The 21149-nt window shown below is 37.1% G+C and overlaps 2 protein-coding genes across 2 annotated transcripts; both read left to right on the forward strand.

The window, feature by feature from the left end:
- The first annotated feature begins 897 nt into the window (after nucleotides 1-897).
- LOC102082300 (low affinity immunoglobulin gamma Fc region receptor II-a-like) lies at nucleotides 898-4032 on the forward strand. Its single transcript, XM_005460596.3, has 4 exons — nucleotides 898-995; nucleotides 1071-1509; nucleotides 1588-1833; nucleotides 2376-4032. The coding sequence occupies exons 2-4, from the start codon at nucleotides 1365-1367 to the stop codon at nucleotides 2576-2578; spliced, it is 594 nt and encodes a 197-aa protein (XP_005460653.1). The 5' UTR covers nucleotides 898-995; nucleotides 1071-1364; the 3' UTR covers nucleotides 2579-4032.
- A 4891-nt stretch (nucleotides 4033-8923) lies between these two features.
- On the forward strand, nucleotides 8924-20520 carry LOC106096538 (sialoadhesin). The gene is made up of 6 exons (XM_013264454.1): nucleotides 8924-8979; nucleotides 9191-9235; nucleotides 9368-9637; nucleotides 9718-9978; nucleotides 18777-18985; nucleotides 20413-20520. The coding sequence occupies exons 1-6, from the start codon at nucleotides 8949-8951 to the stop codon at nucleotides 20518-20520; spliced, it is 924 nt and encodes a 307-aa protein (XP_013119908.1). The 5' UTR covers nucleotides 8924-8948.
- Nucleotides 20521-21149: the final 629 nt, after the last annotated feature.

Consider the following 21149-nt stretch of genomic DNA (forward strand, 5'->3'; position numbering starts at 1 on the left):
CTCAGGATGTACCTAACTGTAGATTTTGCCACTCCTGATATTGTAGCAATTTTTGGATGGGTTTTTTCTGTTTCACAACTTAAGGATGACTTATTTCACCTGCATGGAGAGCTCCGCATATTTTCAGTTCACAGCAAAATCTTCCAAATGCAAGGACTACACCTCAAATCAGCTCCAGGCCCTTCATCAGCTTAAAAGAAAATGATGTAATGAAGGAATTGTTCACTCCTGCCCATGACTGAGTCAGCAGCCCGATTACTTTTGGTCCCATTAAAAATAGGGTGGCACATGTTAAGGAGCTGAAACTGCTAAACCCTTCATCCAGTTTGAATGGGGACATCATATTCAGATGAAAGCTGAGAGTTTACACATTATGTCCATGTCCATTATATAACTATGACTGGAATATGTTTAAGTGAACAGGTTAAAAAACAACTTGTGTCCGTGTCAAAACATATATTCACCTAAGTGTATATCATCAGGGTTTCAAAATAAGAGGTAAATCTGCGTAAAAATCATTATTTGAAATAAAAGTCCAGAATGTATTCTGCTATAAAGTTCTGGTTTACATTTGTATCTCTGTTTGATGTACTCACAGTCTCATACTTGCAAATCTTAGCTTCAGTTTAAAACAGGTAAATTCACTGATAAGTGCAAGCACCTTCATCATATACAATGAACCCATTAGCAGTGCAATTTTTTTTTTTCAGTGTTGAGACACTGCTGTCACTCTGGGTTTTGTGCTAGCACATGAGGTGAACATAAGAAGCATGAAAAGGTTACAAGTTTTAGTGAAGCATTAGTTTGTTTTTCCCTCCAGTGAGTGTGAACTGAAACACTGAGCCTTGACAACAACATCAGCGTCACTGCTTCTTTGAAAGCTATTTTTAAGTGCAAGGTGTTGTTTCAGCAGCAGAAATGAGCCACACAGGAAGAGACTGTTGTTCACAATCAGCAAGACATTATGGAGGTCAGAGCCCTCTGCATCAAACTCAGTGAGTACTTTTTTTCATTCCCGCATTAAAACTAAAATATAAATACTAAAGTTTAGCCCTTTTTTGTCTTTTCAGTAATGAGTGTGATGATCCCGTTTTGTGCACATGATCAGAGCGTTGGTAAGTACTGGCTAGTTAAACTGACATTAACATTTATCAGTTATATCAGTTTGAGATTTCTTATTTTACCCTGTGCTCCCACATTTCAGTTATTGAAAAATAAAACTAATGTGAATCTTTTATTTTGTCTCAGATGCAGTTTTTCTTCATGTTGTTCCAAACAGATCACAGTTCTTTGAATATGAGCCAGTAACCTTTTACTGTGAGGGCGTCTCTCATTATAATGGTGTACATAAGTTGAGAGGGAAAATGAAATCATGCAGCTACACTAATGAGAAAACAGCAACAGGATCGTCCTGCTCTATAAAAAATATTTATGCAGACGACAGTGGAGAGTTCATATGTGAGACTGAAGGAGGGGAGAAAAGCAACATTATCAACATCACTGTTGCTGGTAAGTTTCCATTTAGTAAGCAATACGTTGTCATAATCAAACACATCATTGAATAGATTTATACATGTTGGTTTTTAGCTGGTTCTGTGATCCTGGAGAGTCCTGCTGTTCCTGTGATGGAGGGAGAAGCTGTGACTCTGAGCTGCAGAAGCAAGACAACTTCCTCCAACTTCAAAGCTGAGTTCTACAAAGATGGACATCACATCAGGAGCAGCTCCACAGGAAACATGACCATCGGCAGAGTTTCAAAGTCTGATGAAGGACTTTACAAATGCAGCATTTCAGGAGCTGGAGAGTCACCAGTGAACTGGCTGACTGTCACAGGTGAGACACTTAGGAAGTCAAAACTTTTTAATACTAGTAGTATTACAGCTGCATCACTAAACACACTCTTTCATTGCAAAATAATTCACTATATTTTTGTCATTCACACAATTTTCTCGTCACATCAGACGCCAAAAACCACCCAAAACACCCCAATTCTGTCATGGATAGTAAACATTAAACAGGCTCAAAACATGATTATATCCCCCTCTGGCCTGTGGATTCAGTTATGAAAATATATAAAATAACCAGAGTTGATCTCAGAAACTGAAGGAAATTCTAAAAAATGAAAAAAAGAGAGCTAGAAACAACATTTTTATTCAAGTCCATAAACATGTTTCTTTAGTTGGCCAATCGTTGGGCATTTTAACAGTTTGACAGTCTATGGGGGTTTATTCACCTTTGAACAACTCAAGTGGGCAATAGAGGAACTGCAGGTTCTGGCAATTGTTGAGCCCTTTGCCTATATGAAATGTAGATATTAATGAATTAAGTAATTAACCAAGGTGACCACAGCTAATTCATTTTTATCATCTATGCAGCCAATCACACAGAAACTGAGACAGACCCCTCCTCAGAGGCTGGATGTCATATTTACCTCATCTTACGGACCGTGTTCACAATCATGATGGTGGCTCTTCTACTGCTGCTCGTGGGACTTGTGGGAAAAATCAGAGCAACTAATTGTTCACCCGGATGTAAATGTAACTGTCATGATACTGGAAACTGTGCAGCATATGTGTAGCACAAATAGACAATAGAAGGTTTAAAGAAATAGACATTTTTGAAAAAATGCCTGTAAAATCCCACCATAACTCTGATAAACATCTCTGAAATACCCGCGCCATTGCTTCTTCTGTATAAAAGACTGTGGTGTATTTGAAGAAAAAAAAATATTGTAAATATCTGCAAACATCTGCAAATTCCACCACTTTGTATTGCGTTTGTGGTTGTAGGTGACCGGCAACTTAATTGTACTGAAATATTTCTTTCAAACATCAAGTGTATTTTGTTTATTATAATTTATTTCTTACAAATATCCTGTTGTGCTGAGCATGATATGTGTTGTAAATATTAATATTAAATAGTCACAGACTGCAAAGCTATTCATCTCTTAAATTTCTTGTTATTTGTCTCCTGTAAAAAACCCACTATCCGACAGTAAAAGTTTGAAAACAAGTAAATATGTTTAAAAATGTTCACTGCAAGTAAAAAATTTAAGGCTGCTCCCTGCTCTGAAGTATTGGTTTGCATTTTTACCTCTGTTTAATGAACTCACATCACCACAAACAGTTGTGATGTTGTTATTCTTGTCTTCAGTTTAAAATAAGTGTATTCACTGGTAACCACAAAGAGCGTCATTGCAGGTGTGTAGCTATATTCGGGGGGTTTTTTCTTTAGCTTTATTGTTCCTGTTGTATATACTCCCTCTTCAGCACTTATTGAGCCCTTTTAAGGACATTTCTTATCACTGCTATGCAGATGATATTCAGTTATATATCTCCTTTAAGCCTCAAGATGTTTCCAAACTACAGATTGTCCATATGTGCATGGACTCCATTAGAGGTTGGATGACTTTCTTGAAGTCCTTGTTTGTGCTCCTAATTTTTTTTTTTTTTGTACCTACGGCTATGGAAAACTTAAGTCCAGTTGCTACATTTGCCAAATCTTCTATCAGGAACCGTAGTGTAACGTTTGACTCAGCTCTGACTTTGGATGCTCATGTTAAATCTCTGGTCTGCTCCTGTTTTTATCACTTGAGAAATATTGCTAAGCTGAGTTCCATTGTATCAGCTGCATTGTATTGGAAATTGTCATGCATGCATTTGTCTCATCTCGTCTGGATTATTGTAATTCTTTGTTCACTTGTTTATGTAAAGCCTCTTTGGAGCATCTGCAAGTTGTTCAGAACACTGCTGCAAAGCTTCTGCCCAAGTCTTCTAAGTACTCCCATGCCTTGTGACTCTGACATTAAGGGCTCTGCATGGACAAGCACCAACATACATCAGTGATCTTTTCCATCCTTACATCCCCAGCAGGTCCCTGAGGTCATGTGATCAGAGCTTGCTGGTTGTCCACCATATGAGGCTGAAAACAAAAGGCAACAGAGCTTTTGTAACTGTGGCCCCCAGACTGTGGAACTCTCTCCCTTTGAGCCTGAGATCTGTGGACTCAGTGGTCTCTTTTAAAAAAACTGCTAAAAACTCATCTTTTTAAACTTGCTTTTGGTTGATTTTTGTTTTTACGTTTTAGCTTTTCTGTGAAGCACTTTGGGATTTTTATTTTGAAAGATGCTATATAAATACAGTCTCCTTACTTATCATTTTTTTTCTGTTTGTGTAATTTTTATGCACACATATGAACTGTGACCTCAGTTTTGTGTAATTGATTGATTATTAAAAATGATGAAGAAAAATTGAATGGTAATGCTATTTTTTACTTTTATTTAGTTAACTTTGCTGATTATTTTGCTAATAAGTGTGTGTCTATGTGCTAATACATGAAAGTATGAAGGCTAAATGATTGCAAGTTGTATTGGAAGCAGCATTAGTCTGTTTTAACAGTGAACTGAAACACTGAGAGTAACGTGAATGAGGACAGCATCTTCGAAAATTATTTTTAAATGTTTAGCATCACTTTATTTGCTGAAAGAAACCACACGGGAAAAACCCCCATGCCCACTTTACACTTCAGTCTGTAGCGAGACATCATGGAGGTCACAGCTCTGTGCAAAAGACTGTGTAACTACTTTTTCCATTTTATATTACAAAGAACTATAACTAGTTCAGTGAATTTAGTAATGAAGTTTAAACTGTAGAAATTTTGTTTGTTTGACATTTCATAATATAATTGTTTTTTGCAGATTTACTATTAGATGTAAAATGCTGTGGCAGCAGCTGTAGGAATCAACAACGTGGTTAGGTTATTTAGCTCTTTTTTGTCTCTTCAGTGATGACTCTTGTGATCCTGTTTTGTGCACAAGATCAGAAAGTTGGTGAGTAACAAAACTTTGCTCGTTGATATGAATGTTGTTTCTTATTTTGTATTTGATTAAGCAAATTAAAATTATCTAATGACAGTGAACTGTCAACTGTCTGGTACATGTGAGGAGTTGTGCTACACTTTTTAAAGTCATTTTATTTTATTTCCTCAGATGTTGACTTTTTCTTCATTGTTTTTTTTTTTGTTTGTTTTGTTTGTTTGTTTTTTAGAAGTAAAAGTCTAAACTGAGTCTCTTCTTTTGTTCTTTTCTCAGATGCAGTGTCCTTTCAAATCACTCCAAACAGATTGCAATTCTTAACATTTTACTGTGAGGGGATCATTTATTGTGAAATTCTAGTTGTGTAACATTTTAAACATTGACTCAGTATAAAAGAGCTTGAAATAACATTTAGATACAGTATCTTCCCATTAACACAACTTTTCAACAACGAATCCAGTTACAGTGAAATGGGCCTTTACTCCTCTGGTGCCACTGCTTGGATCATTTCCACTACTGTATTAAGTGTTTTGTTGTTGGTCTATATTACTTTGACAAAGCCTGCTGGGACAGAGGTAAAGAAAACCGTACACTTAATTTTGTGTTCATTGCTTTTGCCTTGCTGCATGACATGATCTGTTTTATTTAGCTGTAGAAAACTGTAATTATTACTACTTAAATATTGTTATGTAGAAAATGTGCTAATTCGATATATTTAGTGCATAATGTTTGAGCCAATTTCTCTTTCGCTGGCTACTTTTATTGTTTTCTTCTTCTCTTTGTGCTGCAGCATTGCCCTGTCTGTCAAAAAAGGTAGACAGTTCAGGTTCAACTGAGGATCAAGGCCAACTTTGTAAATCCATGCAGAGAAATGTTCAATTCAATTCAGTTTTATTTATATAGCACAAAATCACAAAAAAACAGTTCCCTCAAGGTGCTTTATATTGTGAGATAAACACGATACATACAATATACAATAATAGAAAGCATACACTATTTTAAATAAAACAGGAAGAAGAAACATATTTTATAAACCATTTTTTGTCTCTTCTAAAGAGCTCAAAAATTATGTCTTTGAATTCATAGGCAGAAAAAATGTGTTTCCTTTTCTTGCTGGTGTTGCCTGAACCTTTGTTTGTGTATGTGTGATATATAAATGTGATTACACTATTGATGATTTAAGTGTCCTGAACATAAAGCTTTCAACAATAAACACAAATAAAAACTACTTCTTCTTTAGTGATGCAACACGAGCCTATCTATCTAACGCAAAGGTTTTGAGTTACAATGGTTACATAGGGCTTGACATTTAATTTCTGACATGCAATCAGCTTCAAAATAAAATTTATATTGAAAATAACCATTTTCAAAAACAAATGCCACATAAAAAAAACATTTTCTAGTCAATGATGTTGTTATTTCACAGTAAACAGAACAAAGGAATCAAATGAATAGAATACAAAAGCCACTTTGTATACCGTTTGTGTATGCCTTTCAGAACATACACCATTAGTGCACATCAGAACAAAATTCATGGCACAATTACTCATCATAGAAATACACAAAATACGAAGAAAAAAAACTGAGAGGAAAACATTACTGATCACCCTCTAGACCTATTTACCAAAGCTTTGGTCTCGGTGGCTCTCAACCAAAAGGGAAGACTGATTCTGAATAAAAACTATTTTAATGTTGGCACTGAGAATTAGCAACATCAGAAACATCAGCTAGTCATTTGTAATACAGCTGTAGTACAGCTTAAAGAAAACTCAAGTCAAAAGGATGTTAGATACCTTTACATGCTATGACACATGAATGAACTTTATAAAGTTTGTGAGTTGTAATCACCCCAAAACTCTAAATAAAATCTGTATAAAATGACATTGCCAAAATGCATAAGTGGAATTAACACTTTTTCCACCAGAGACAATAATAAATCTGTTTCTTTTCAAAGATATTCATTCTCCTTTGGAAACAGCTTGTTTATTTTTGTTCTCTCCTTCCAATGTATGTTACAGAGAGCTGACTGAAGACATAATCACATCTGAGTGAGAGTGAAAACAAAATTATCATGTATTGCTTTTGTAATTTAGCAACATATTGTCAGTTGAGTTTGATACATGTATATAAATTGTTATAGCTTGTGTGTATTCATTTAGATACAGCTGACAGGCCTCCCACATGCTCTTAAACTTGTTCCATCTGGTTGGTCTTTTTAAAAGTGTATGAATGTTGCTACAAGAAAGAACTGCCATACTTTTACCATTCACTTTGGTCTTTTCGTGGTCAGCAGTGAAAAAAACCCCTCAATTTCTCTGCATGAGCATGTCTCTAACTGAAGTGTGGTCTAGTACCCAGACATAGTAAGTGGTGTCTTGTTTCATGCTACAGCAACATCAACAGCAACATCTGTTCAATACAGCCAAAGAAAATGAGATGGCTTTCTATATTTGTTTAGTCAAACTGTGTGAAAGCACAAGTCATAAGCTGAGTGTTGGTTGACACTGTAAGAAAAAAGGCAGAAAAGGCAATAAGATCCTCAGCTCTTAAACCTTTCTCAAAAGCTTAGAGAGGGACCATAATGACAAACATCCCTCATTCATTCAGCAATGTGGCTGCTGATCTTATCATTAAGAACAACCCTTTTCAGTCTTTCTGTTGCCACACATGATAATGGCCTGTCTCACAGTGGGCTTTGTTTTGTGGCTTTCAAGAAAAACATATTATTTCAATAAGGAGAGATCACTTAGAAGAATAGAACATGATTTGTTGAAATAGAGAAATTTATGCATTTGCCAATTAGACTCTGATGACTCACGGTAGAAGGAGGTGGCATTTGTCATTCTGGATTAATGTTTTGAGTTTGACACGGAGAAGTGGTTGCACAATAATTTGGTGTTTCATCTGCCTGTGAATAAACTACAAAGCCAGGTCAGAGATGACTGTGTCCTCTTACGCTCAGAACTCTCTTCAGATGTCTCTGACTTATATAATATCTTAATAGTTCAGGCCAAGCTCAAAATGAAAATCTATGAATCGCACCAATGGATGTGTGTCTTCCATCACTATGATTGCTTCCAACATCTCAGTGCTGACCTGAAACTGCATGGACTAAAATTAAACTGTTTTTTCCTTCTCCAATATCCCTTGTGGGGTTCCATACTACACCATAAATCTAGTTATAATGTCTAAACCTAAACAAACCACACAAAGGTTGATGGGGAAAATGGAAATTTTTAAAAAAGGGCTTAAAGGAGGAGGTCCTGTCCTTCTACAATAACCAAACATTTTTTTTTTAATAAAATAAATTTTTCTAACATTTACAAAAGAATTTGCAACTTCTAAATGATGGAGAAATGTTGTAATTCTCTGTATTTGCATTTTGTTCTTTTAAAATTCTGATCATATTCAGGAGTTGTTCAGTGTTTCTCACTAAACATGATTCTAACCTGAACTGCATCTGGAACGCATGTTGTTCAGCTAAAGTCCTGCTGTTCCTGTGATGAATGAGCCAGCAACATTTTAGCTTTAGAGGGAACAGAAGCAACATTATGAATTTCATTGTCACTGGTACATCTGCAGAAGGAAAGCAATATTCTGAGATAAAGTTGACATGTATTTAATATGTGATGAAAGGAGAAGCTGTAACTCTTTCCTGCAGAAACATGATGTTTTCCTCCAACATGGCAGCTGATTTTTGTGATAGTGGCTTTGCTGCTGGTAGTGGTGATGGTGGGAATTCTTAACTGTGGAAAAATCAGAGCTACAATAACTAACTGGTCCTTACGCAAACGTAAATGTCATAATATATAAAAAACGATGCAGCCAGCAATGAGAGATAGACCACATCTTGCCTGTTGACGTTGTTGCATGTCTATTAAGAGGCTCTGTGGGTAGTTTGTGAACAAACTTCACCTCCGACTTAGTTTGCACTAAAATGTTTTTTCTGTTTCTCTCATCAGTGTTGTAAACCAAGAAAAAAAAAGATGAACTCTAAAATGGCTACAAATAGAACTGAAAGCAGCATCAGGCTGTTTTTGTGTCAGGTGCCCTACCACAACAGCAGCTCTGCTTCTCTGAAAACTATTTAGATTCATTTCAAAAATGCCACACAGTCAGTCTGCAGCAAGACATCATGGAGGTCAGAGACCTCTGCTTTAGACTGTGTGAGTATTGCCTCAGTTTATACATTAAAACTAAACAATTAGCTTTAACAAAGTCTCATAAAGCTGTTAAAATGTGATGATGATTCATGTAGAACAACCTTTTTGTGAGACCTTAGAGAAGTAACGATAAATAAAATTTTAGCAAAAAGAGTCAACAAAGATGAAAAGTCACACATTTTATTATCAATTGTGTTTTCTTTTGTCTCATCAGTGATGACTGTCATCATCCTCCTGTGTACACATGATCAGAAAGTTGGTGAGTACCATCTGTTTGCTTAATAATATATGCTTTATTTATCATTTTGTGTTTGAAAGGGGTAATCATTTTATTGGCTATCATGCTTTTCTTTTTTTTTTGTTAAGGTATTTGTTTGTTTTTTTCCCCCAGATGCAGTTTCTCTTCGTATTGTTTCAAACAAATCCCAGTTTTTTGAATATGAGTCAGTTAGTTTTTACTGTGAGGAGCCTTCTCATGGACATGTGTTATATAAGATGAAAGAGGAAGTAGAGCAATGCAACAAAACCAGCAAGAAAACAGCAGCTACAACAACAGGTTCAAAGTGCACCATTCGTCCTATTTATGCACGTGACAGTGGAGAATACTGGTGTGGGACAGCAGGAGGGCAGAGAAGCAACATTATCTACATCACAGTCAGTGGTATGATTGAATGAAGGCAGTAATATTTTGTCACAAACAAAAGTTCAACATTTTAAACATTTAAGTCACTTGTCATTCAGCTGGTTCTGTGATCCTGGAGATTCCTGCTGTTCCTGTGATGGAGGGAGAAGCTGTGACTCTGAGCTGCAGAAACAAGATGCTTTCCTCCAGTTTCGCAGCTGATTTCTATAAATATGGGCGACACATAAGGAGCAGCTCAAAAGGAAACATGACCATCCACAGAGTTTCCAAATTTGATGAAGGACTTTACAAGTGCAAGATCTCAGGAGGTGGAGAATCACCAGAGAGCTGGATGACTGTGTCTCTGCCATGTCTCACAGGTGAGATACATTTTTGTTTTCCTTTTTCAAGTGGATTTTAGTCATTCTCAGCTGATTTCTGCATCAATCATAAATGCACGATTACATTTTATATTTTGTTATTCTCCTGTTTGTGTGATTAAATAATTTACTAGTCACTTTTTTTAATACATCAATACAAATCCGTCTTAATAGCAACTGTGGCAGTACGCAGGGGGTGACTGTAGCTCAGGTGGTAGAACAGGTCATCTGCAGGTTAAGGTTAGTACTTTGATCTGAGTCTATATATATAAAATATCCTTGGGCAAGATACTAACCTCAAGTTGCTCTCTGATGCCTCTTTAAGAGTGTAAATGTTAGAAAGCGCATAAGCATAGAAAAAGGTAGCTTGCATACATATACACAAACTGGGCAAGTTATATAGAGCACTTTGAGTACTCTATTTAAGATTCAGGCCATTTACATATGGAGTAAAAGTGGACGCATACAGTTATATGCAAAATAATAGCAGTGATCTTAAAACAACAGAGCAAAAGTTCCATATTCCTAATAGATTTATTTTCATACATGCAAAGGCACTGGGAGCCATGCACATTCAATCCCAAATGAAAACATGAACAATTTTGTCTTTTCTTTTGTCTTTTTTTTTATTTTTTTTACTGACAATTAAGAACAAGAATATGAGGTTATTAAAAAAAATATCAGTGTCTGCGTTTTCATTTACAAACTGGAATATTTACAGTATAAACTGAAAATAAAATGACGATTTTGCCTTTCCTTTAAGCACTGAACTAATATTTAGTTGTATAACCATTATTTCTGACACTGCTTTACATCTGTGGGGGATGAAGTCAACTAACCTTTGACCCTAACAGAAATTGCAGCCCAAGCTGACTGGACTACATTCCCCAGATCTTCTGCATTCTTGGGTTTTGCATCAAACACAGAATTGTTGAGGTCACTTACAAATTTTCATTCACACTGAGGTCCGAGGATTGGGCTGGCCACTTCATGATATCAATCTTTTTGGTCTGCACCAGGATGTTGCCCTCTTGCTGTTGTGTTTGGGGTCATTGTCCTGCTGAAACATCGTAAGGCACAAGGCATTCAGTGTTTAAGGGTCATCTCATAAACTGTCTGTGGTCTTCAGATCCAATAAGAACATTCTTGCTTTCATCTGTCCACAGAATATTGTGCCACTTCTCTTTAGGCAAGTCAGTGTGTTCTCTGGCAAACTGTAACCTTTTCAATACGTGTTTTTTTTAGGAGTGGTACTTTGGCTTCACATAGGCATCTTCTGATTGTCGAAGTACTCACAGATAAACAGAGATCTTCTTTGATCTCTCTGGAGCTGATCATTGGATGCTTCTTTGCTATCCCTGTTATTTCATGATCTAGGTTGATGGTAGTATTCCTTTTTCTACCATGTGTTTCAGGTTTTTGTTTGCATTTCAAAGCATTTGCGATCTTTTTACCTGAGCAGCCAGTTATTTTCTGGACTTCTTTCTATGTTTTCCCCTCTGCAATCAACTTTTTGATCAAAGTTCTTTCTCCCTTAGTGCAATGTCTAAAACCATCTCCTACCTTCCTTCCTTAAGGAAGGGCCATAGTTGACACCCCTGTCTTCACAGATTGAATGACCTCTCTAACTGAACTCCACACTGCTACTAAGTTGAACACACCCCTTTCATTGAATGAGCAATTTTCCGCAATTAGCAGCATGCATGTCATGTCTGTTAAGTCTGTTGGTTAGCCATGAATTCGTTCCCATATTGTATCATCATTTCTGCAAAAATCAGTACCTAAACACATTTGTAATGTTACACTGGTAATATTTTGCACATAACTGTATAGATTTTAAATGTTAAATAATTATTTTTTGTCAATTATTAATTTAATTAATCAATATTTAATTTGATAGATAATTTATATTTAAATTCCTAAGGTGGAAATAGACCAAAAGAGTGCTTTGTACCAGCCTATTGACATGTTTGTGTAGTTGTTCATTTTAACATTGTTGTCTTTGGGCACTGATTTACTTAATTCAAGTGGAAATTAGATGAAATGCAGTTTCTGGCAATTTCTCAGACCTTGGATTTGCCAGAATTGTGAAACATTAAGTAACTAACAAAGGGCAACGCAGCTAATTAATTAATTTCTATTATCTCTGCGGTCATTCACACAGAGACTCAGGCAAACCACTCCTCACCCAGCTGTCATATGAAGCGAGATCATTCAACTGCAGATCAGACAACAAACGACGAAGGCTCCAGAAAAGTGCAATCAAACGATGAGTTTATTAACACAGGAGAACAACCATCAGCATATGGCCTGTTTTGCTCTGACAAAAATACACTGGGTTCTGGTTTTATAGCATAGAGGATCACGCCCCCACGTACACGTCAATACAAGTCAAAAATACATTGTGTACAGTCATTGTTTACAGACAAGGGTACATCTTGTACATCTTAATGACTATAAACAGACATATAACTTCTCTTTTTGATAACACCTTCCATTTAAGGTAATAACTTCAAGCTTCAGGGCCTCTAAGGGCTAATAATTGACCCTCGTCCTCAATCTCTAAGTAGACAGAATTACAGCAAGTCTCAAATAAGAAGCAGAAGACACTTGGGCCTTCGCTCAGGCCTGCTACTAGATTTATGTGTATTGTAAGCATGCATGCAATTAACCTGCTATGTTCTCATCTTCCCTCAACATGTATCACCTGGACACTCTCACCAGTGAAGCTTAAAACCCTCTTGGATAGAACATCAACTCTAAACAAGCACAGATATGCAATGTGTATAAACTGATCATAACTACACCTGTAAATAGAAAGGTCAATGTGATGACAAACATATTCAATGCAATATGAACCCTGTAAACAATATTACTGATAAAATAATACTATAGAACATGTTCTTAATGCATTTATCATAAGGCAGATTATATGATAGCAATAAAGGAATCTCTAAATCCCAACACATATTTACCTCATCTTACGGACTGTGTTCACCATAATGATGGTGGCTCTGCTGCTGCTGCTGGTGGGACTTCTTCACTGTAAGAAAATCAGAGTTGCAGCAACATCTTCACCCACATGTAAATGTAACTTTCATCATACAGGGAACAGTGTCGAAAACGATGGCAAGTAGTATAAAGAGAAAATAGAAAGATATTAATGTACTTCATTCATTGTGAGTGTTTTATTTTTAAGTTTCTAAAAGCCAATGCATCATGTGCTGGGACAGAATCAAGAAATGAAAACATGTCATTTGGACTTTTGGAAATATTTCACCAAAACTCTGCATCAGCATTAGCATCTGTAAAGTATCCACATCACTGCTTCTTATCTATAAAAGTGCTTTATTGTGTCCACACCTGTGAACTGTGTCTTTCTTTGTACTGAAAAAATTCTCTCCACCATCAAGTGTATTTTTTTCTTGTTTTTACTTTGAAACATAATAAAGCCTAAAACAAAACAAAAAAAATAGATATATTTTATAGTATATATATCTTACTAATATCTCTCAGCTGGCCTGGGAACGCCTTGGTGTCCCCCCAGATAAGCTAGAGGAGGTGGCTGGGGAAAGGGAGTTCTGGGCTTCTCTGCTTAGGCTGCTGCCCCTGCGACCTGGCCCTGGATAAAGACGGATGGATGGATAGTTTTATATTTAAAAAAAAAAAAGTTAAATGGCCTGTATTTGTATAGCGCTTTATTTAGTCCCCAGGGACCCCAAAGCGCTTTACACTACATTCGGTCATCCACCCATTCACACACACATTCACACACTGGTGATGGCAAGCTACATTGTAGCCACAGCTGCCCTGGGGCGCACTGACAGAGGCGAGGCTGCCGAACACTGGCGCCACCGGGCCCTCTGACCACCACCAGTAGGCAACGGGTGAAGTGTCTTGCCCAAGGACACAACGACTGAGACTGTCCAAGCCAGGGCTTGATCTGGCAAACTTCCGATTACAAGACGAACTGCCAACTCTTGACCTAAAATCCATATGTTTTAAGTGTCAAACTGTATATAGCATGTATGGCTCTCCCTGTGAGAAAATCTTGCAGTGTTCCATGTTGTGCAGCAAGGGGCAGACTAGGACCGCTGAAATGTGCTGCCATTATTGCCAAAGAATTGACATGAAAAATCTCCAACACCCTACATGTACACGGAATGTCACTTTTTTAAGCAGCATTAAAAGATTGCTATTAAATATAACATATGACATATAACCACTTATTATTAGGGGGTGAGCTTATGGATTAGAAAAAATTCTAAATTGCTCAAGTTAGCATGACATTCAAGCCCACAACGAGTGTATGTAAACATCTGACCACAGCTCTATATCCTCAATGTTTTGTCATGATATAATTTGTGGTTACAATTAATAATAATAATTTAAAAAACAATAAAATTATGTTGATAATTTTGATCAAATTTGAACCAAGTACCACTGAGGTAGAAATATGCTAGGAGTGACTCTATGGGAACTGTATCTTGTTTAGTTCAGCTGAGTTGAGCTAGGATGGCAAATAGCTTTAAAAAAAAAACAAAAACAAAGATAGCATTGCAACGCCTATTTTCCTTCAATAATACATTACATTTACTCTTGTTATGGGTTCTTATAAACTTCTAGTAGTTGTAGTATGTTTAATAATCTTTAATAATTTGAGTTTTAATTTTCTTAACTTTAGGTAACGCAAATGATTGCTCTTGTGCTGAATAAATGCAAACTTAAAAGAAATCACAATTGATATATAAACATTTTATATTGAGGGCCTCATGCAGCTTACTTTGATATGTTTTTTTTTTTTTTTTTTTGGACGTCTTAATACAGACTCCCCCGCATTTATACAACATGAGGTTTTTGTTGATTGACCAATTTTCATTTGTTATCTTTAGCTGAACATTCTATAATAGACAGTGAAAAAAAGGACATAGTCTGTTACTTTTTAATCCATTACTTGAATAAAAAAAAAAGTAAATGGCTGTGTGGAGGTCTTTATCAGGAGGAAAAGTTGTAAACTTTTTAAACTTTTTAAACTCGGTTCAACAATAGCTTATTTAAAATAGCTGGGAACTTAGCCAGTATGAAGAGAAGTATTAATTATTTCCAGATTAAAGGAGCCAATAGAGTCAAACACACTAATGAAAAATGATGGAGGAAGTACATCAAGGTGGCTTGAATTCACTTTCATATGACCAAGCAGAACACTGATGTCCTGTAAGGTAACAGGAGTAAAAGAGGACCAGGTATCAGAAGTAAGCAAAGTGTCAGTGTGATACTGGGAGGATGATGGAGAAATATTAGACCTGACGGCAGCAAACTTATTAACAAAATAATTTTAAAAGTCATTACAATCAGATTTAGTATAGACTGAGGAATATCAGGAGAGACAATGTTCTCAATTGTATCAAACAATACTCTGGGATTGTTCTTTTTTGAAGCTATTAGATTAGCAAAATATTCTGCCGGCATTTTTTATCATGCCGTTAAGTGAGAAAATTGATTCCTTGAGATGTACCCTGTGAACGTCAAGTTTGGAAGCCTTCCATGAACGGAGAGCTGCCAACCAGGCCAAAGAAAAAACTTTGGCCTGGATGGCAGCTCTCTGCTTCCATAAAGAATGGAAATGAGATCCCATAAATCTGCTCTATGTACACACAGGTCATATGACACTGCTTAATTTGAATAAACAGCTGCTTTTAAGTACAGGCCCTTTTTAACACTGTCAGATGTAACATAGACATTAAAAATCTCTAACACTACTTTTTCCACATTGTTCACAGTCCAAAGTGCATTTTACTATATGTCACATATAAAAACTGAATCTAAACCAGTTGCATCAATTAAACAAACTGCTTGTTAGTTTTGGTTTGGGTGAAAATAAGAATTCTATTTTCACTACATAAAGTCTCCACATGGTTAGAAAATACAGATGTACCCTACTATACTGCTCTGTGACCCAAATGCTGAAGTATAATTTGCTGCTGTAATTTACATTAAGTGCCACCTAATGATTCATGCAAAAAGCTCACATAGTTCTACTGCTGTGTCAACTGTGAGCACCCTGAACACTAGCAGAAGCATCAGCGCACATTTAGAGTCAATAGCAGTCAGTCAGTTTGGAGACGTGAACTAGAGGAAACAATTCAACCAAAAGGTGCTCTTTAATATCTTTTATTATAGTGCCTTCTTTTTCATACATATTTAAGCTGTTATGTATCTCTTTAAACTGATGCAACTGCCATAAAAGCAGATGAATCTTGAGGACTTTTTGGAGATATTAAATGATTCCTTCTGACAGCAGCACAGACAAAGGATGCTCTTCCATAAATTATTCTGTGTTAACTATAAATTACCTAAAATTTTTATAAATGTAATCAACTGTATGGGTGTTTTTGTGTTGCTTTATCTGTGATTAGATCAGACATCTTGTTAATACTTGTTTGTTGATTAGGTAGCTGCAAGAACTTTGACTGGGATTACATAATTATATTATATCATGGATAAGGGACACAGTGTGTTTCGTATTGGAACATACACAACTTTGGAGACACCTTCTCATTTAATGGTTTTATTTATTTATTTATTTTACATTGTAGATCTTCACTGAAACCATGAAAACTATGAACACATGGAATTATTTCACACTTTTTTGTTTACTACATAACTCAAAACACGTTTTATATTTTATATTCTTTAAAGATAACCACCATTTGCTTTGCTTACTGCTTTGCACACTCTTTCTCTCATTGTCTCTATGAGCTTCATGAGGTAGGCACCTGATTGTCCAACAGCCTTGAAGGAGTTCCCAGAGATGCTGAGCACTTGTTGGCCCTTTTGCCTTCACTCTGCAGTCCATCTCACCCTAAACCATCTCAGTTGGGTTTGGGTCAGGTGACTGTGGAGGCCAGGCCATTTGGTGCAGCACTCCATCACTATCCTTATTGGACAAGTAGCGCTTACACACCTCCTCCTCCATGCTTCATGTTGGGAACCTTTTCTGCATCACACAAAGGCACAATGGGTGGGACCACCCATATGGAAAAAAAATAGTAGACAGTTATAAAAGACTTGCATAAGATGTGGCCTACTTCACATAGTGAATCATCCATCCATCCATCCATCCATCCATCCATTCGCTTCAGCTTATCCTTTCCAGGGGCGCTGGAGCCTATCCCAGCTGTCATAGGGCGAGAGGCAGGGTACACCCTGGACAGGTCGCCAGTCTGTCGCAGGGCTAACACACAGGGACAGACAACCATTCGCACTCACATTCACTCCCGCATTCACACCTATGGGCAATTTAGATTTTTCAATTAACCTATCCCCACTGACTTTGGACGGTGCGAGGAAGCCGGAGGACCCGGGGAGAACCCACGTAGTGAATCGTATAAGGCTATGATTTACTCATGAAAGTGGCCACCTTCTCATTACTTTCATATATTGTTTTAGTAAGTATCCAATACATACAAGTTTCATTTATATCATTTTTCAAGGGATCTTATATCTGTTTTCACTTTTGTATGCTTTTCATACACATTTTACAAAAGACAGATACTAACTTTATACGCTTTAGATATATCTTTTCACAGGTCTCAAATTTGGACTCATCAGACCAAAGCACTGATTTCCACTGGTCTAAAGTCCGTTCCTTGTGTTTCTTGGTCCAAACAAATCTCTTCTGCTTTTCCTAAGTAGTGCTTTCTCAGCAGCTAGTTAACCATAACTAGATTCGTCTGAACAGTTGTAGAAATGTGTCTGCTACTAGAACACTGTGTTGCATTTATCTGGTCTCTAATCTGTGTACCAAACTGACCTCTGCACTACAGAACTGATTTTTCCAACCCCATTAAGAAGGCAAGAAATCCCACAAATGAATGCCAACAAGGCACACTTGTGACAGGAAACCATTTCAGGTGACTACATAATGAAGCTCATTGAGAGAAGGCCAAGGGTTTGCAGTGGTGTCAACAAAGCAAAGTGTGGCTACTTTGAGGAATCTAAAATATCAGACATTTGGTGATATGTATCTATTTTTCTTTGCTACATAATTTCATATATCTTGCTTTATATATTTGCTATACTAACTGGTCCATGACTGCCTTAAAGTACAGTTCCTTAATACGATGCATCATAACTGAACTTTCAATCCGTCGCCTGTCTGTCTCTCTAATTGTTTTTTTTTCTTTCTTCAGACTTTCAACATACATGAGATATGTCACTTAACTCCACCTCAAGCTATCTTCTGGACTATTTCTGCTCCTACAATTCATTCGAATTAATTCCATTTTATGCCGTGAGAATCATCCTCCTACTCACTTTTTCTGTCCTTGTCTTTTATGTGGGTCACCAAAGATGGCGAAGGCAGCGCTCCTTTAAAACAGCAAGCCACTCTGACATCTTCACCTACCACGTGGCTGCCATGGAGCTGATCTGGGTCTTGGGGTGCTTCCTCATCTATTATGGCACATACACTAATCACTTAGTTAGTGAGACAGTAGGTTCACATGCTTCTCGCATTGCTTGTTATGGAGAGATATTTTTCCACGTCCTGACCTGTGTAGAGCGTTATCTTGCTGTTGTTCACCCCATCACCTACATGAGTCTAAGAAATGCCCGTGGGGTCAGGATCAGAAACAGCTGCATTGGTTGTGTTTGGGTGCTGAGCTTTGGACTGACAGGTGTTAAAGTTTTATTACCTCCTAATTACAAAACTGTCCTATTGTTCTGCATTTTGGCTCCCTCCATAATAATCATATCTTTGTGCAGCCTCTCTGTACTCTGTGTTCTGATTCGCCCAGGGTCAGGGGAAGGAGGTGGGAAAAGGGAGATGGTTGACCAATCAAAGCTGAGAGCTTTCTACACCATCACAGCTATCACCTGTGCTGTGTGGCTATGGGTTGTTGGCTTTCTTATATCAAATGCTCTCAAGGACTCACTTCTGCTGAGCAGCACTGGCAAGTGTTCGATGTTGATGTACATGGCCTGGTTTAACTTGCCCAACTGCTTGGTGTTACCCCTGCTATATCTTCATAGGGCAGGAAAACTCTCATGTTGTTGTTATACCAACAAGTGAAGACAAGGATTGAATTTGAGTACAACAGAGGTTATAGATTTACATGGTTAAAAAAAAAAAGTATGCTTAAATATTTGGAACAGTTCAATTTTATTATTATCATAACACAGGAGCGAGTCAAGGCAGGATGGCGGCTGGGCTGGAGCCTATCTCAGCTTTCCTGTTCACAGAAAAATGAGTCACCAAAACTTGAATCATACATGATCATAAAACATTTTCCTTTATTTTTTCCAGATATATGATGTATGATCAAATTGGTTTTAGTGGCTTTATTAATATAGTTCTGATCTTTTGAGTATTTTTTCAATTAAGGAAACAACACTGTCACCTCCTATATCCACTTCTGTGAGGACAGCATTGTGGCATCACGCACCTACTTGATTTTGTATTAAGGGTTATTCTTTCAGTCTGTCTCTCTGTGTCAAGTCCGCAGCTTTGTAAATTGTTTTTTGTTTCCTGTTTTATTTTGATAGTCCCAGTCCTTTGTCAGTGATTCAATTTTACTTCCCCCTGTCTCGTTAGCCCTAATTTCTAACAGCTGTGTCTCCCGTCTGTTTTCCATTCCCTGATTACGCCACTGTGTATTTAAGCCTTGTGCTTGCCTTTGTTGTTTGTCTCTTCGTACTTTCTGCATCCTCTTTGTGTAACCCAACACCCTCAGTGACTTTTACTGATGTTTTGATGAGCTATCAAGCTGTCACGTTCCTTTGTCTGGTGACCCAGTGTTTTAAGTTTTAGTTTATGTTGATGCTTATGTTTAAGTTCATTAGGGTTAGCTAAGTTCATTTGTTTATTAGATTCCTCTTCTGTTTTCTTCCCCTGTATTTAAGTTTCCCTCACCATTTATGTGTTTCATGCTGCGTCTTATGTTATCAGATGTTGTATTGTAATGTCTGTGTCTCATGTTTCCTGTTTTATTTTGAAGGTCAAATTAGTGTCGGCTGTTTCCCCATGTGTTTCCACTTCCCCTAATCTCCCTTGCGTGTATTTAGTCTGTGTGTTTCTATCATTTGTTGTCAGGTCATCTGTTGTCCTTCGTGCCACATTTCCATGCTCCAGGTTTCAGGTATCTTTGTATCCATGTCGAGTTTCAAGTTTTGGTTTTTTATGTTTATTTTTAGTCTCCCCAGTTTAGGTTATTGTTTAGCTTCATTTCTGCCTTTTGTTTTGTGTAGTTTTTAACAGCTTCAATAAACAGCTTGCCTTTTGTTAATATTCCAAGTTCCTTCATGTCAGCATTTTGGGTCCACTCTTCACAATATATACAGTCTGCCTCCGCCAGACTGTGACACAAGCAGCCTTCACACCTCCACCAGTCCCAACAGTAGAGACACCTTGAACACTCATACTTTATCCTACAGTCTCTGGACTCCCCGGGAACCTACGCCAGGATCATGTTTGTGGACTTCAGCTCTGCTCCCCTCAGGCAGGAGGCTTCGGTCCATTCGGAGCAGAACCTCTTGCCATAAGAACAGGTTCTTCCCCTCTGCTGTTGGACTCATGAACATTAACCATAAGACTGTTCTCACCACAAACACATGACCTATATTGTGTTCTCTGCATCTGTTCCATTTTTTGCATTCATCATCACCTGCATTCATGTATATATCAATCTGCTTAGCACTTTTCTTATTTTTTTATTTAAGTGTTTGTCTTATAGTATGTTTTGCACTAAGTACCACAGCAATTTCCTAATGTTGTAAATCTGCTAACAATCTGGCAATAAACACTTTTCTGATTCTAATTCTGATTCTAAGTGTAATGTAATGTGTTTATATCAGTGTGTTTTGGGCTGCTTTTTATAGAAGGGGAAATTGCATCTTAATCTAATTCTTGGGAAGAAAAGCAATATTTCATCAGCTGCACACAACAGAAAGTGATTCCAAGTGATTATATACATACTGGTTTAGTCATGTTTTGTTATGAAATGTGGCATCATTGACATGCTCAACTCTCATAATTGTGTTAAAACTTTGAAGGTTCTGGGTTGCTGTAACAGGTTAGCCATATTGATTTAATTCTTTGTTTGAATGGGGAAAAATGCAAAACAAAGTAAATGATTTGTCTTCCAAAAGTGCATGTCGCATAGAATACACAG

The sequence above is a fragment of the Oreochromis niloticus genome, linkage group LG3 (assembly GCF_001858045.2).
Source record: "Oreochromis niloticus isolate F11D_XX linkage group LG3, O_niloticus_UMD_NMBU, whole genome shotgun sequence".
NCBI classification, from domain to species: Eukaryota; Metazoa; Chordata; class Actinopteri; order Cichliformes; family Cichlidae; genus Oreochromis; species Oreochromis niloticus.

Excerpts from the sequence above, each read along its gene's own strand:
- LOC102082300 (XM_005460596.3), top strand. The coding sequence starts at position 1,365 with ATGAAATCATGCAGCTACACTAATGAGAAAACAGCAACAGGATCGTCC. Across the intron at positions 1,510-1,587 it reads TATCAACATCACTGTTGCTG|CTGGTTCTGTGATCCTGGAG; the intron begins GTAAGTTTCCAT and ends GTTGGTTTTTAG. Across the intron at positions 1,834-2,375 it reads GAACTGGCTGACTGTCACAG|CCAATCACACAGAAACTGAG; the intron begins GTGAGACACTTA and ends TCATCTATGCAG.
- LOC106096538 (XM_013264454.1), top strand. The coding sequence starts at position 8,949 with ATGGAGGTCAGAGACCTCTGCTTTAGACTGT. Across the intron at positions 9,236-9,367 it reads TACACATGATCAGAAAGTTG|ATGCAGTTTCTCTTCGTATT; the intron begins GTGAGTACCATC and ends TTTTTCCCCCAG. Across the intron at positions 18,986-20,412 it reads TTAACTTGCCCAACTGCTTG|TCTCTGGACTCCCCGGGAAC; the intron begins GTGTTACCCCTG and ends TTTATCCTACAG.